At 46.8% G+C, this 15,638-nt stretch overlaps 1 protein-coding gene across 5 annotated transcripts in view; it reads left to right on the forward strand.

The window, feature by feature from the left end:
- PLB1 (phospholipase B1) overlaps window positions 1-15,638 on the forward strand; it is a 144,180-nt gene that overhangs the window by 67,557 nt on the left and 60,985 nt on the right. For all 5 annotated transcript variants that reach the window (XM_040496388.1, XM_040496389.1, XM_040496391.1 and 2 more), the window contains 5 exons: window positions 374-448; window positions 2,899-2,962; window positions 8,882-8,940; window positions 10,920-10,993; window positions 12,736-12,779. In XM_040496388.1, the coding sequence (XP_040352322.1) occupies window positions 374-448; window positions 2,899-2,962; window positions 8,882-8,940; window positions 10,920-10,993; window positions 12,736-12,779 (316 nt within the window). The remainder of the gene's footprint in view (window positions 1-373; window positions 449-2,898; window positions 2,963-8,881; window positions 8,941-10,919; window positions 10,994-12,735; window positions 12,780-15,638) is intronic.

Here is a 15,638-nt window from a genome sequence, read left to right on the forward strand (position 1 = left end):
TGTTTTTGTTTTTTTACTGGGCTGTAGGAATTAGATCATTTGCCCTGTTTCCCTCTTTGCCTTGGCTGCCAGGAAGCTTAAAATTCAGTTCCCTTTCTGTGGAAATGTATGTACTTTGCCTGGTAGCATGAAACTCCAGTACAAGCAGGAGATGCTGACTGTGGCAAAGGGGACATTTCAAAGCATTAGTGAGCCCTCTCAGAGAACTAACGAGCAGCACGGGAGAAGAAAAGCCAGATGATGGTTTTCTCATCATTTCAAGGATGCTGTGAGCGTTCCAAACTGACCAAAGGCATTGCTGTGTGAGAAAGCCTGGTGGTTAAACGATACAGATTTCTGGGTCATGATTATAACGTATTACCTTCCTCTGCAGGAGAATCCCTTTCTGTTCACCTACAAGAACAGCAACTACCTGCCCAGGCTGCTAAAATCTCCTGAGGAGCTTGAGGTAGGCTCGGGTTTTCTGTGATTGACAAACATGAACCAGGGGCGGTACCCCTTGCCGAGTCTTTGGAAGTTTCTACGTGGTTCCCTGGAACCCCATGAGCCCACGGGGAAGGGTCAAAGGGTCAGGTGTGTGACCGCCCCGTTCGTGCTTGAAGCAGGCCAGCCCTATATCCCTGTCTTTGATTTTTTTTTTTTAATCTTTATTTCCTTTTGAGAGAAAGAGAGCGTGAGTGGAAGAGGGACAGAGAGAGAAGGAGACACAGAATCCAAAGCAGGCTCCAGGCCCTGAGCCCAGAGCCCGGAGCCCGATGCAGGGCTCGAACTCACAAACCGTGAGATCGTGCCCTGAGCCGAAGTCGGACCCTTAACCCCTATCTCTGTCTTTAGAACGGCCTCAGCAACCAGCATCCTGAGGCTTCATGGGGCGTGGTGGGGTGCTCAGCACTGCCTGCTCCCTGTTTTCTTCTGACATAAACCAAGAATCCTCAGGCTTTCCCCAAATCACCGACGAGTCCTTTTGAACTCACCTGAGGGCTTAATCTGAGGAGAAAGTTAAGAAAAAGCAGAGGAATGCGGTGAAGCGCGAAACCAGACAGCATGGAGGCCAGAAGGCCTTCGAAGTTGGCGCACGCCCGTGGGGGCCGCCTCGTGCCTCCTCACGCCTCCCTTGGTGCTTGTCTCAGGAGTCCTTCTCTGATCTTTCCTGTCAAGATGAGATAGGGCACCCTGCACTCCTCTGGGGAGCTGAGAAGCACTTCAAGGCTGATGTCCTCACTCTCAGAGGACTGCGGACCGAGACGAGTTGAGACGAATTCACTCCTACTACCCTCCCCGCCAGCGGCAAAGACGACGGCCTGGGTCCCCAGCACAAAGCCTGAGAGACACAGCAGGAAAGACTCTTGATTTATCATCATGTCCCTCACGTTCTAACCGATACCTCAGCGTGAGGATATACCTGAGAGGCAGCAGGGCGCTCTGGGGTTCAAATCCAGGCTCTTCCACTTACTGGCTCTGTGTCATTGAGCAAGGCACTTACCATCTCTGTGACATGCTAGTCACAGCCCCACCTCACAGAGTTGTTACTAATGATAAGCTCATATGCGGAAAGTACGTGAAATGGTGTCGGTACGCTCTGAGTTCTATACAAGCGTTGCCAGTATTTGTCATCTGGTAGGAGACAGTGACACATTCCCTCAGGATACGTTTATTGAAAGCCTTCTGTGTGCCACTAGAATGCAAGCAGGGATTCAGAGCAGGGGCTCATCACTATTTGTTGAATGGCTACATGGCTGGGTGGGCAGAGGAATACCGGGCATAAGAGATAAAGCCACAGATAAAATCCGTTGCTCGTCCCAAGGAACTCAGCCTCGTGGAGCCAATCAGCAGTCGCGGCATGACTCTAATTCAAGTTTCCGTGGGTATTCTGGGAACACAGAGGAAGCGACTGACGGGAGAGAGGTGACATAGTTTCCCAAAGAAGACCAACAACCCCAGCCTTGAAGGATGGCCAAGGGTGACCCGGTGGATGGGCGTGTGGGAACGTGGAGGGAGGGGAGGGTGAGGGGGGGAACGGAGGTAGACTCGGGCAGAGGCATGGAGAGCGTGAGAGCTGGGTCCAGAGCTGGTGGTTTAGAATGTCAGGGTCCTCTTAGGATGCGCCAAGGGGGATGAACTTTGTGCGGATGTTAATACAGCAGAAATGTATTTTTTTTCAACCAACACATATTTATTGAGCATCACTGTGCACCGTTCTGGGCTCCGAGGATACAGTACACAAAACAAACAAAACTCCCTGCTTTCACTAAGAATTTGGGCGGGGGTGGGGGTGGTGGTGACACTGTTATATTATGCTGAGAGGGAGAGCATCATCTCTATGGGTTCAGAAGGCTGGGGAGGAAGCCCCCAGGACTGAAGGCTGTAGATGCTGTAATATTCCAGGCAAGAAGTAACACGGGCCTGAGGGGGCACCTGGGTGGCTCAGTGGGTTAAGCGTCTGACTTCGGCTCAGGTCATGATCTCACAGCTTGTGGGTTCGAGCCCCGCATCGGGCTCTGTGCTGACAGCTCAGAGCCTGGATCCTGCTTCAGATTCTGTGTCTCCCTCTTTCTCAGTCCCTCCCCCACTCAGCCTTATCTCTCTTTCTCTCTCTCTCTCTCTCTCTCTCTCTCTCTCTCAAAAAAGATAAATAAACATTAAAAAAAAAAACCTATTTTTGAAAAGTAACACAGGCCTGGATGAAGGTCAAGGCACTAGAGGGGAGGCGACAGGATGGGGAACATTTAGGAAAGGATTTTGTGGACACTCAGATGTGAGTGTTCATAGAGAGGGAGGGATCTTAAGGGATACCTAGCTTTCTATACTAAGGGGTGCTTTCCAAATACAGGCCCCACTTCTCACCCAATTTCCTATGTTGCAAGATCCATTTCTCCTTCTCTGTGCCTCTCATTTCAGGTGACAGATGCAATGGAAATCAGGTGCCCTGACAAGGACCCCTCCAACACGATTCCCACTTCAGGTACATGGCTCAAATCAAGCAATTTTTAACCTCATTTGAGGCTCGCAATCATCAACATAAGGGCAACCTTAACGGGCTTTCCACACAGTCTGGGATACATCAGAGGGGGTTTTTTTCCAAGGACAATGGAAGTAGCTCCTGATGTGTGTTTGGAAGTTCGTGTCTGTGTTTGATTGTTCTTGAGCTACAACATGATAACACCAGTAGCAGAAAGCATTGATTAAGCGTTAACTGTGTACCACGTCTTGTCCTGCGAAGAGCCCAGGATGAGTTGAGTGCGCTGCTGTCATTGTCCCTCTGCCGTGGAGCCTTAACGAACCAGTGAATTTTTTCTCCAAAAGACAAAACAGTCTTTAAGCAGGAGGCAGAAATAACCGGTCCATACGTCAGAGCCATAGGCAGGAGGCACTCCTACACTGCACGGAACAGGAAAGCACACCATCTTAGAAACGTGCTGTTCTCACTGCTTCTCAGTATTTCCAAAATGACTGTTGCCGGGCCGTGAAAATGAAACTCGTGGAATGTTCCAGGTGACATCCTCCCAGAAAGGGGCCGGCTAAGGGCTAAATCGTTTCTTCTAGATGAGCCTGTCTGAGAGTGATGGCTGTGTGCATGTGACCATGGGAGGTCATGGAGCGGGGGTTGCAGGGAGGAGGCTGTACGTTGACCTGTAGGACTGACCCCATCAGCGCAGGAGCATTCCTGCAACAGTGCGATAGGTTCCCTTGCTTGGTCCTAGAGGGCGACTCCTTTGTTCATTGAGTCATTCACTTGATTATTAGGTGATTGTCGAATGCCTCCTAAGTGCCTTCCAAGACAGAAAATTAGGTTTGAAGATGTCACAGCGCCTAGCAGGGTTCTTTCAGGGATGCACATCTTTGTCGTCAGACTGTTTTCTTTTGCTGAGCGTTAGTAGAACAACAAAGTGTCAGCCTACCTTTCATGCAGGTCTTAGCTCTCTACGCTCAAATTAAGCCACATGAATGGCAAGTAAGTTAAAATGTTTGTAACAAACTTCAGTCTGTAACTGGTTCTTGTTCTAAGTTGCAGAACAATGGAATAGGAGATCAGGCACACACACACACACACACACACACAGAGCGCGCGCTCGTGCGTGTTTAATCTTTAGATTTTATCCCCTTCATACTTGGTGACAACTTAGTCCTATTGGTTAGTTTACTAGCAGAACTCTAGCAGCAGAAACAAATTATCAGCTTCCTACACAGGCTGTCTGACAACAAAAACACAAAGATGTACGTATATATGTATGTCCATGCATTTGCATGTATAGGGACAGAGAGAATTTGAATTTTTTAATCGCCAGTCTTTACAGAGAAATGATATCCATCCCTTTTTTAATCTTATCATTCTGAGAGGATGAACTATAAAGTATTTTGCAATCTTTCCAGATTATGTTCCTGTCATAATGATAACCAATCCCTTAGAACGTATCTCAACATCTGAAAGCAGATAAAATGTGAACCTTTTCTTTATCCTCTGACCCTGAAGATTATTGTGTTTATTGGCATTTGAAGATGGAAGCACAAGAAATCTTAAGACCTTGAGATCGAAGATACTCCAGTGATAGGGACCGTCTGAATAAGCAAATAGGTACATTTAGGTCTCCTCGATCTAACCAAGTGGGCATGGAACCAAAATGCTCTCTCGCTCCAACTGGGTGACGGCCATCCTAAATGTGAGCTGGGCCTGCCCTTCTGAGTCCTGCCTGAAAGGTGTCATTTAGGAAAATGACCACTGCTAACTGGGCAATAATAAAAAACACATTTCATTAGCACGTGTGATCTACGAATGGACATTTTAACCATCCTTGTGATTGTTGAGGTAGTTAAAAGAGAGTTAGCACAGGGCCACATTATTAGTTTTTCTTGACAACTGTCCTATTTCTGGTGAGGTCATTCACTCCTCTGGAGATCATGTTTGCAATTTCTGATTGAGATGATGGTATCTGATGCATACTCAAAAGAGCAGATTGTCGGGGCGCCTGGGTGGCTCAGTCGGTTGAGCGTCCAACTTCGGCTCAGGTCATGATCTCACCGTCTGTGAGTTCGAGCCCCGCATTGGGCTCTGTGCTGATGGCTCAGAGCCTGGAGCCTGCTTCCGATTCTGTGTCTCCCTCTCTCTCTGCCCCTTCCCTGCTCATGCTCTGTCTCTCTCTGTCTCAAAAATAAATAAAAACATTAAGGAAAAAAAATTAAAAAAAAAAAAAGAGCAGATTGTCTTATCTCTATATCTCCAATGACTCAGCACATAATAGGAGCCCAGTAAATGTTCACTGAATTAATTTTGTTAATGTTTACTTATCTTAAGAGAGCACGCAAGCAAGTGTGAGCAGGGGAGAGGCAGAGAGAATTGCAAGCCGGCTCCGCGCTGTCAGCACAGAGCCGAACATGGGGCTTGATCCCATGAACTGTGAAATCATAACCTGAGCTGAAATCGAGAGTCAGACACTTAACCAACTGAGCCACCCAGGCGCCCCTCGCTGAATTAATCTTAATGAGTATTTCCAATGTAGCAAACCAACAGTTCTCAGGGTTGGAAAAGATCTTTAAATCCAACTAGATCAAGGTATCTGCCATTAAAGCAATTTTTCACTAAGACTCTGTATAAAATAACTGTTTTGCCTTCAGAGTTCTTTTCAAAAACCTGCCGTGTGCCCTTCCCTAGTGTTTCTCTTCAACCATCCACAGATACATATAACTAACCAAAAGTGATGTCTCAATATAGGGCACTGCCTTCATCAATAGGCCACAGCCCTTGGCAACCTGGATGCCTCACTCATGCCATCTGGGGCCCACAGGTGATGAACCTCTTCCTCCAATCTGTGAGCCTTTTGGAATGAGATATAGAGAGTTGATATAACTTTTTTTTATAACTAATTGGTATTTGGTAGCAAAATAAATAAATAAAAGCTGCCGAGTTTTCTTCCCAGTCAGTGCATACATGCTCTCTCTAAGTGCTATCTCCTGTGGGCTTTCTAACTTTGCACATACTTGCATCATTTTATATTACCCCATGGTCTGCCCCTAACACAGTTGGGGTAACTAAGAAAAATATGTTGGGCCTGGCAGCTGACCTAAGGTTTTCCCAGTGAGAAAAAGAGTAGCATTTTGCAAACAAAAGAGTAACAATACGGAGCCGGGGGACGTGGCTCCTGGCTCTGTACTCAAGCTGGCTATCTTGATGTCAAGCTGCTAATTCCATGCTGGGGGAGAAATTCACAGTATTTGAAAATAGAGAACTACAAAGCTATTTATATGCCACTGTCACCAATAGTATAAATCTAGAACAGTTCATTCACTTAAGACATTGGCTCCTTTGTAAGTCCTTGATGTTCTTTATTATACCCATTTGACTAAAATGAGCTACTCAAAAGCTGATATGAAAAATGCCCTAGTTACAGAACTGGGAGATCATTAAGGGTTTCACTCTGTTATGACCCAGCACTGCAATGACCCTGGAGATGTTTCTGTAATCATCACCTGTTCATGGGTCTTGTGGTTTAACCTCATCTATGACTAGGAAGCACTGATGCCCCACAGGGAATAACAGCCCACCTGTCCCCTTGCTCTGTCCCCTGAGCATGTTCAAAATCACCCAAAGACACTTGGACGCATAGGTATTTCCCTTCCCTGCAGTGCCCATCATTTAAAGCTTTGAGAGCTGTAAGGTCTCTGACACAGAGTCACTAACTTAGCCTGTAATTCAACTTAGCACATTGCTTGAGCCCCTGTGCTCCCTAAGGCACAGATTGCTTCATACAAACTCACACTGAAGTACTTCCAAGGCACAAACAAGGTTCTAACATGGTGCCAGCAGTTTAGCACCGTTGTTAACATAAGTTAGCATAAGTCCTGAGAATCAGAGGGCACAGGAGCCGGGTGGCCCTAGCTGACAATTGTGAGGAAAGCTGCTCTTGTCAGATTACGGCTGCACGTGGTTTAAGCTCTTGCGGCATACAAGACAAAGCTCCAAAGTGTCAAGTCTTCTCCTCATTCTATAGTCTACCATTTTTTTACCATTCGTGATATTTCATCATAGCTTGGATGGCCTTCTGATAAGAGGCCCCCTCTGTAGAAATCTTGATGAGTTATTGATGTATTTATCAACTCATTTCAGGGTGGTGGACAGTTTGTACCAGATAATGTTTAGCTAATCAGCCCACATAAATTTAATCTTATCTCTAAGTAGTTCTTTCCCCAAGGAGAGCAATTGCTAAAGTGCTTTGCTGTGTTTCCAGGCTGTGTCTTTGTCATGCGTGATGATATTAACAAAGCTCAAATCAAGGTCTGCAGGATGTTAAACAAATGAAACCTGTCGGGCTCTATATTAATAAAATCCCAGATAAGTCAGACCCCTCCCACATAGTCTTGGTTTGGTTTATTATCTCTCAAAGGAAATCCTTCAGATCTATCTACACATATACATACACACACACACACACACACACACACACACACACAGATGTGCACATGCATGCACATGTGTGTACGTTTCCTTTCTGTCTGCTACAAATTTAGGCGGCAGGATGACCAGTTCCAGCTGCCTCTTTAGCAAACTATAATGAGCTTTTGAAGCAAATCTGCCCATCGCTTCCACATTTTATCAGCTTCAAAGATTTCCCCTAACCTTTGCCCCCTAGCAAGTGTTCACAGCATTCACTGTGGCTATCATACATTATGGCAACAAGAATATAGTGATTGGCTGTCATCACCAGCAACTAAAATAAGCCCTCTCGAGTTGAGGGAAGGAGGTCTTACTTTCTGTTGGGTTGCCTTTTTTTACCCATAGCCCAATTTCTTTGAGAAGAGGTCATTTTAAAGTCCTCGGGCTCAACCCCATGGATGTGTGCTAATGTGTGCAGCTGGCTTTGTGATTTGATATTGTTCTTCTAACCACATACCCTTACCCCACCCCCTCCCAAGACCTACTGAAGCAGAAACTCTGAGGGTAGGAACCGACCATCTGCGTTTTAACAAGCTCCCCAAATGATTCTGATGCACGCTTAAATTTGAGGATCACTAATCTATATATTTTGCATACGCACATTCACAATTATGTATGTGTTCGTTTGCATGCTGTCATTAGAAGAGGCAGGGACTTTTACTTTTCCAATGAGAGCAGATCCTCAGTGGGAGTGGCAGCTTCTCATCTGCAGATGGTATGGAGGTGAGGTAGACAAGATGTCTCCATGGAAGGAGCCAGGACCTGGAGATCCCTTTGAACATTGTTTTCACTGAGTATTTTTTTTTTAATTTTTTAGCATTTTACTTATTGTTGAGAGAGAGAGAGAGAGAGAGAGCAGGGGAGGGGCAGAGAGAGAGGGACACACAGAATCCAAACCAGGCTCCAGGCTCTAGGCTCTGAACTGTCAGCACAGAGCCCAATGTGGGGCTCGAACTCACGAACTATGAGATCACAATCTGAGCCAAAGTCGGACGCTTAACCGACTGAGCCGCCCAGGCGCCTCTGAGCTGATTTTTTTTTTTAACAGGATGGTATAAAATTTTATCTTCATTATCAACAGATCCTGGAATAGATTAAGTGTTGGTTACATCTCCACGCCAACTCCTGCCTGGCTCCCAGACCACACTGCCAGGAGCCGTTTCAGGCCCTGAGGGTAACTGCTCACCTTGTGGCACCAGGTTTCACCAAAGGCCCCAGAATCCCCTCTGAAATTTGGGTCCACCTCCTAGGTCCTGAGCCCATGTGCAAGTGCTCCAAGGAAGAGATAACAGTCAGGATCCACGGCCTTATGACAGGCTTGTGACAGATTTAGTATCTCTGCCCAAGCTGAATTACAATTACAAATGGACTTTCTCTCTGTTTTCCTGGAAGATCGCTCACTTTCAGAGGAGATAAGAACCCCTGTCTTGCATTAACTGGTGTGTGCGTTCTCAGTTCACAGGCTGAAGCTGGCTGACATCAAGGTAATCGCAGCCCTGGGGGACTCTCTCACGGTGAGTTACCCCAACTGTGGGAGGAGCGGGCAGGGGAGGAGATCTGGATTAATGGGAGAACCCGGAGAGAGGAACTCTCACGACCGTGGTCATCTCCCGCCCCTCTCCGGTCCCCATGTCCATCCTAACCTCAGTATTCCTCTCCCGACGCTGGAATGAATGAGCGAGCAGGAAGTGGGGGGACCTCAGAGGGAGCAGCCGTGACAGAAGTGACCCAGCCCAAGTCTCACAGCCTGGTAGCATTGGGCAGATTGGACTAGGTCTCACACACAGTGTGGGGCTCCTTCAAAGACCCGGCGCTGGTCATGCAGGAAGTCAAAGGAGGGTGAAGAGAGGATTAGGCGGGAGCAGGCGTTAATGGGGTGGGGGGCAGGGGGCAGAGGAAGACGAGGTACTCAGAATGATGCCAGCCCATCTCTGCAGCTGCTCCATGATGACCCCTCAGGCCTGCAAAGCGCTATCCAATGAAAGCAAAATCAGGTCCTTTGAGAGACGGGGTAGAGGTTCCCGGACACAAGTTTCCATTTACTAGTGGCCCATTCCAGACGCATCCAGCTGCTGTTCTCTGGGTCCGTAGAACTCAGGGCCTCCAGGAGAATCTTCCCCAAAGACCAGTAGACACCTTTCATGTCTGTGGCTCATTAGCATTTCATCTATCCCATCGACATCCTCAATACAATCTTCCGAAACACGACTTACCTTAAACTTAACCCAAAAAGAAGACGGGGCCGGGTAGGTGCACTGAGTGCCCACGACTGCATAGCTTGCAGGCACTGGACCAGGACCAGCACTCATGAGTCCTGACTCCAAGTCCAGAAGCCTGTCCCTGTACTGTGGCTGTGCCCTCCATGACCCCTCAGTGGTTCTTTACCCCAAACACCCTACTGCTTGTAACTTTCCGGAAGAACAGGCAGGCTGGTCCTTAGCACTGCTTATCCCAAGCACTTCCTGCTGGATGTGGCCTGGTAGCTCCCCCCGACACCTGACCTCTGACCCCTGACCTGCTGGTCTGCTTGAAGATGCTCTTGGGAGAAGCAGTCCTCAAGAATCAGCATAGCTGTTCAGGACTTCCTGGGAGGCAAACTTTGGAGTGTGACATACATGGCAGGTGGCAGAGAACTGGGCACCAGACAGCAGGGGTCACACCCTGGAGGGTCTCCCATGGAGGCCAGCCTCCCCCCTGGCCTGCCTCAGAGGCCCGTCTTCAGCATGACCTTTGCAATGGCCCTGCTTGGAAATGACACACTTTAGGCAAGGGCCACGCATCTGCAGAGCGTGCCCAGATTGAAGTTTTAAAAGACCGTGTCTTTCTTCAGCTTAAGGGTAGGTACACGGCATTGTATTACTATTTTTAAAATTGTACATACAGGAGATACGTTGATTTCAAAGGATTGTGATATGTTTCCTTTTATGGTCTATTTCACAACTTTTCAAAAGGAGGTGGATGGGACCCAGAAATGGGTCCTTTTGAAAAGTGGACACTTGCAGTCTGATTTTCAGAGCCATTTTGCTAGCCTGTAGCACTTGGTCTTGGTCTGGGCCGGGTTTTTTAGGGTGAGGCCAAGCGGTGGATGGCACCAGGGTTCCCAGTGGGAGCTCTCACTCATCTCTGTAAAGGTAGATGCATATCGAGACAGGGTAGGGGTGCCTGGGTGGCTCAGTCGGTTAAGCGTCCGACTCCGGCTCAGGTCACGGTCTCACAGTTCGTAGGTTCGAGCCCCGCGTCGGGCTCTGTGCTGACAGCTCAGAGCCTGGAGCCTGTTTCAGATTCTGTGTTTTCCTCTCTCTCTCTCTGCCCCTCCTCTGTTCATGCTCTGTCTTTGTCTTAAGAATAAATAAACATTAAAAAAAAAAAAAAAGACAGGGCACTGTCTACACTCTAGATTCTAGGGAGTGCTCAGGTGCTCCCAGCCACAACTAGAACACGGACCTTCCAGCTGAGGGGGCAGGGAAACTCACCTCTTGATGTTCCCTCTCAGGCAGGTAATGGGGCTGGATCAAAGCCTGGGGACATCTTGGATGTCTTGACTCAGTATCGAGGCCTGTCCTGGAGGTGAGTGAGGGTGTGGCAAGACGCTGAGTGACCCTTTCATTGCAGGGCAGGGGAGGACCCCTGAGCATCACGGAGAACAATTCTTCTAGCAGACACATGAGCCACCTAGTGCTTTTCAACAGAAGCTTCTGGTTTACTTTGAGGAAGGACTGTAAGCTTCCCCTGAACCACTGCATTCCCCAGGACAGGAACTGAGGCTTGAACAGGCCGAGTTTGGGAGAGAAAGAACATAAATGTTTGGGTTGAAAAGCTTCTCTAGTTTCCATTTCTCTCTCTGGGGAGTAGGCTCAGAAGGAGACAGTGGCCTTTTGGAACCGGAGTTGTACCTGAATCCTGGCTGCCTGACTCTGTGCGACTCTGAGCAAGTTACTCAACCTCTCTGAGCTTGTCTCTTTATCTTCCATGCAGGGATAATAATACAGCCTGAGCACTGTCATGAGGAATAGAGAGAGTTTAAGCATCCAGCAAAGTAGATATAAATGGAAGTTTGTATCGTTATTAAAGGGCCTTCATTTTACAGATGAGAAGGCAAGGCTCAGAGAGGACAAGTAACCTATCTAAGATCACACAGCCAGATGATAAAAGGGCAAAAAATAGAGCAGATGGTTCCTGACCCCTAATCTGGCACATTCCCCCATGGTGACTGCTTCATGCAGGCTTGTTCCTGCTCTGGCTGTAATCAAACCCAGGCTGCCCCAAGCTGCAGTGAGCAGGACTCGGGATTTGAACACCCGGCTCATGCCAAGCATGAGAGGGTAGGTCTGGTGTTTCCTCAGCCCGGAATTTGGCATCCCTGGTACCAGACTGACCCTGAGTGTTGAATCCCAGACATCCTCCCTTGCGATGTTGCACAGAATTAAACCCCAAACATTTGAGACCCTTTTAAACGTTCTCAGATGTACTTGGCAGAGAATGAGGGGATATGGAAAAGCAGGGAATCCAATAAACTGTGGAATGTTGTATATTCTCATGCCTAGAAACCCATCCAACTTTGATTTGCTTGGAATTTTAGAAGCAGCTTAGAAGATGGGTTCTCTCTAGAAGACACGCTTTAAAAGCAGGTTTTTTCAAGCCAAATAGGAACAGAATGACGAGGGCAAACGTTTCCGCTGTGTTTTCAATAATAACAGCCGTACCCAGCTGCAGTGGCGAGTGGGGCGCGACTTGGCTCAGCATCCAAGGAACGCTCACCTTCCCTTTAGAAAAACAGGGGCAAAGGGGGACCACTTTGTTCCCCTGTCCCAACGTCAGTGCTCGAAGTTAAAAAAAAATCATCGCAGGGGCGCCTGGGTGGCGCAGTCGGTTGGGCGTCCGACTTCAGCCAGGTCACGATCTCGCGGTCCGTGAGTTCGAGCCCCGTGTCGGGCTCTGGGCTGATGGCTCAGAGCCTGGAGCCTGTTTCCGATTCTGTGTCTCCCTCTCTCTCTGCCCCTCCCCCGTTCATGCTCTGTCTCTCTCTCTGTCCCAAAAATAAATAAACGTTGAAAAAAAAATTAAAAAAAAAAAATCATCGCAGTCACCGTGCCATTTAAATCTGTTTCTTCTCTGGGTGTTCTGGTTTGTGGGGACAAAAAGAGGAGTTGCTATGTTCCGGTTTGTTTTTCTACTGGAAATAATGAGGAAATGACAAGCTCCAAGCCCCCAGGGTGTCTCTCAGAAGAAAGGCCTGTCTTGGGAGTGTCTGAGGTGTTTTGGCATCAATGGCATTTTCAACCTCGGTTTTCTTTTTTGTTCCACCACAGTGTCGGCGGCGATCACAACCTCAGCAGCGTCACCACCCTCGCAAGTGAGTACGCGATCGCCCGGGCTCGGCCCTGTGCGGCTCAGCAGCGCCTCCTGGCGGCGGTCGCGGGCTCGGCAGGGAGCCGGCCGGCGGGACTCAGCCACGTTCACCAGGGGGCGCAACGTCCCCGAGGCGGTCGCCTGTCTCTGATGAACATCATGAAAGCCTTTGAGAGATCTTTTCTTTTCTTTTCTTTTCTTTTCTTTTCTTTTCTTTTCTTTTCTTTTTTCTTTTCCTTTCCTTTCCTTTCTTTTCTTTTCTTTTCTTTTACTTTCTTTTCTTTTCTTTCTTTTCCTAATTTCTGTTTTTCTCTCTTTCTCTTTTTTTTCTCTTTCTCTCCCTCTCTTTCTTTTTAAAGAGAAATTGTATCTGTAAAAGGAAGGAAGAGAGGGAGAAGAGACCTCAGGCTAAATCTTAGTGTAAGTCATTCTTAGGAAATGATTTCAGAAAGAAGGAAAGTAAACCCATCTCTGTTTTGCCTGTCATTCTGAGCAGAGCACCTTTCTGGGAGGCATTGATCTGGGCTTGGGCTCCATTAATCACCACTGTATACAAAGACGTTGCATCCCTGAGTGTCACTAGGAAACAAGCCACCACCACAGCAGTAGTTTGTGCAGGCTGTGCAAACACAGCCGTATTGGGGGCCTGATGTTTTCCTTGAATCACTTCACCCGCAGCCTGCTTGGAATAATTTTTTTTTTTTTTTTTAAGCCTGAACTATGTTCTCTGAATGGTCTGGTCTGATATGTCTTTTTATTCTCCTTAGCGCATGCACACCACAGTGCTTGTTCTTAAAGTAGGCATTCACTAAATGTCACAATTATTTTCCCTTCAGATCTTCCAGCTAATAATATTTGTTTTTTTGCCTGAGAGGAACTTAATTGGTCCTGCTCTCATTTACTTTTCTTGGAATTATCCCTTTGTAACATATCTTTGGAAGGCAAGGAGTTCTTTGAGGTTTAAGGCACCAAGACTTTGGTGATGGAGATGGCTTGATCTCCACCTAGGCAGGACCGATTGGGCTTCATGTATGGTTATCTGTGTTGCTATTTGCAAATTCTGGTGCATTGAAATAGGTACAGTCCTGTGACACGTGTCCTCCCTGTCTTTACTGCTAGGGGAGGTGGTTTGGGTTGCTTCTGTGAGTGTGATTGACTGGGCTGTGAGCTGGCCCTGCGTATACATCAGTTTTGCTGGGCTTCCTGATTCCCACGCTATTATCGTGGATGAGGTGATTGGATCTTTCACTACAGTGATTTACAAAGGACTGAGACAGTGTCACCCCCAGGGTAGAGTCCATACTTGGCTGAGCAGCAGACCATTGCCTGTTCAGACTCTTCCTCACAACAGTATGAAGTAACTGGGTAATCCACAGGGAAATAACTGCATGAAAATGTGTTCGAAGATTTACGAGAACATAAGGTCAGAACAGAACCTGGGTTCGCCTCCCTCTTCAATTTAATTGAAGATACTCCAGGTCTGGATGCTTGGGAAATAGGAGAATAAAGCAAGGCTCTTGCCCTCATGACATCATCACAATCTCTTTGGGGACATGTCTCCCTAAAGACAGACACATATACCGATAATGATAGCTATGTACAATGTTTAGGGGAAAATAAATAAGAAGATGGTTAACTGTGCCTTCTGAAAGGGGTTTTAAGAAATAGAATTCATCAGGTAAGGAAAGGGGATGAAACATTCCTGGCAGAGGGAACTGCATGCACCAGCAAGTTCTTGCTCGAAACAATGTGTAATGCTTTTCTGTGATATTCATGATAAGTAGCTAGCTGGCCTATGCTGGGTTCCCCCTGTAATGGGAAACCTAGGAGAATCCATTCTATTTGCAGATTGCTCTGGTGATTTCACAGCTCTTCCTTCTGTTGAGTAGAAATCAGAGTAATTTCTTTCTTTCTTTCTTTCTTTCTTTTTTTTTTGAATGTTTATTTTGAGAGAGAGAGAGGCAGAGCGAAGGAGAGAGAGGATCCAAAGCAGGCCCTACACTGTCAGCGCAGAGCCTGATGCAGGGCTTGAACCCACCAACCATGAGATCATGACCGGAGCCTAAACCAAGGGTCAGACACTCAACCAACTGAGCCACCCAGGCACCCCCCCCCCCAGAGTAATTTCTATCCATTGGGTACAGTGTCTCCAAGGAATGAGTTCAGTACATCTGTGTTGTGTAGGTTCTATTGCATTCTTGACTCAGCAAATGAAGTGCATCCTTTATACTTTTCAGATTACAAAACATTGCTGAAAGAAATGTAATCAGACCTAAACAAATGGAAAGACGTTCCATGTTCATGGATCAGAAGATATAATACTGTTAAGATGGCAACATCCTCCAAATTACTCTACAGATTTGATATAATCTCTATCAAAATTCCAGGTGGCTTCTTTGCTTAAATAGACAAGCTGACTCTAAAATTCATATGGAAATTTAAAAGACCCAGACTAGCCAAGATAATTTTGAAAAAGAACAAATCCAGTGGACTCACACTTCCCAATTTCAAAACTTATAAAGCTGCAATAATGAAGACAATGTGGTACTGGCATAAGGATAGCCATATAGATCAATGGAATAGAATTGAGAGTCCATAAATAAACCTCCATACTTATGGTTAACTCGTTTTCAACATGAGTGCCAACACCAATAGGTAAGAATAGTCTTTTCAATAGTGTTGGGATAAGTATATAGCCATATGCAAAATGATGAAGTTGGACTCCTACCTCACACCATATACAAAAATGAACTCCAAATGGATAATAGGCTTAAATGTAAGAGCTAAAATTCACCCTTAGAAGAGAGTATAGGAGCAAATCTTCATGACCTTGGGCTAAACAAAGACTTCTTAGACACAACAC

The sequence above is a fragment of the Herpailurus yagouaroundi genome, unplaced genomic scaffold, assembly GCF_014898765.1.
Source record: "Herpailurus yagouaroundi ecotype Mexico unplaced genomic scaffold, PumYag 188, whole genome shotgun sequence".
Taxonomy (NCBI): Eukaryota; Metazoa; Chordata; class Mammalia; order Carnivora; family Felidae; genus Herpailurus; species Herpailurus yagouaroundi.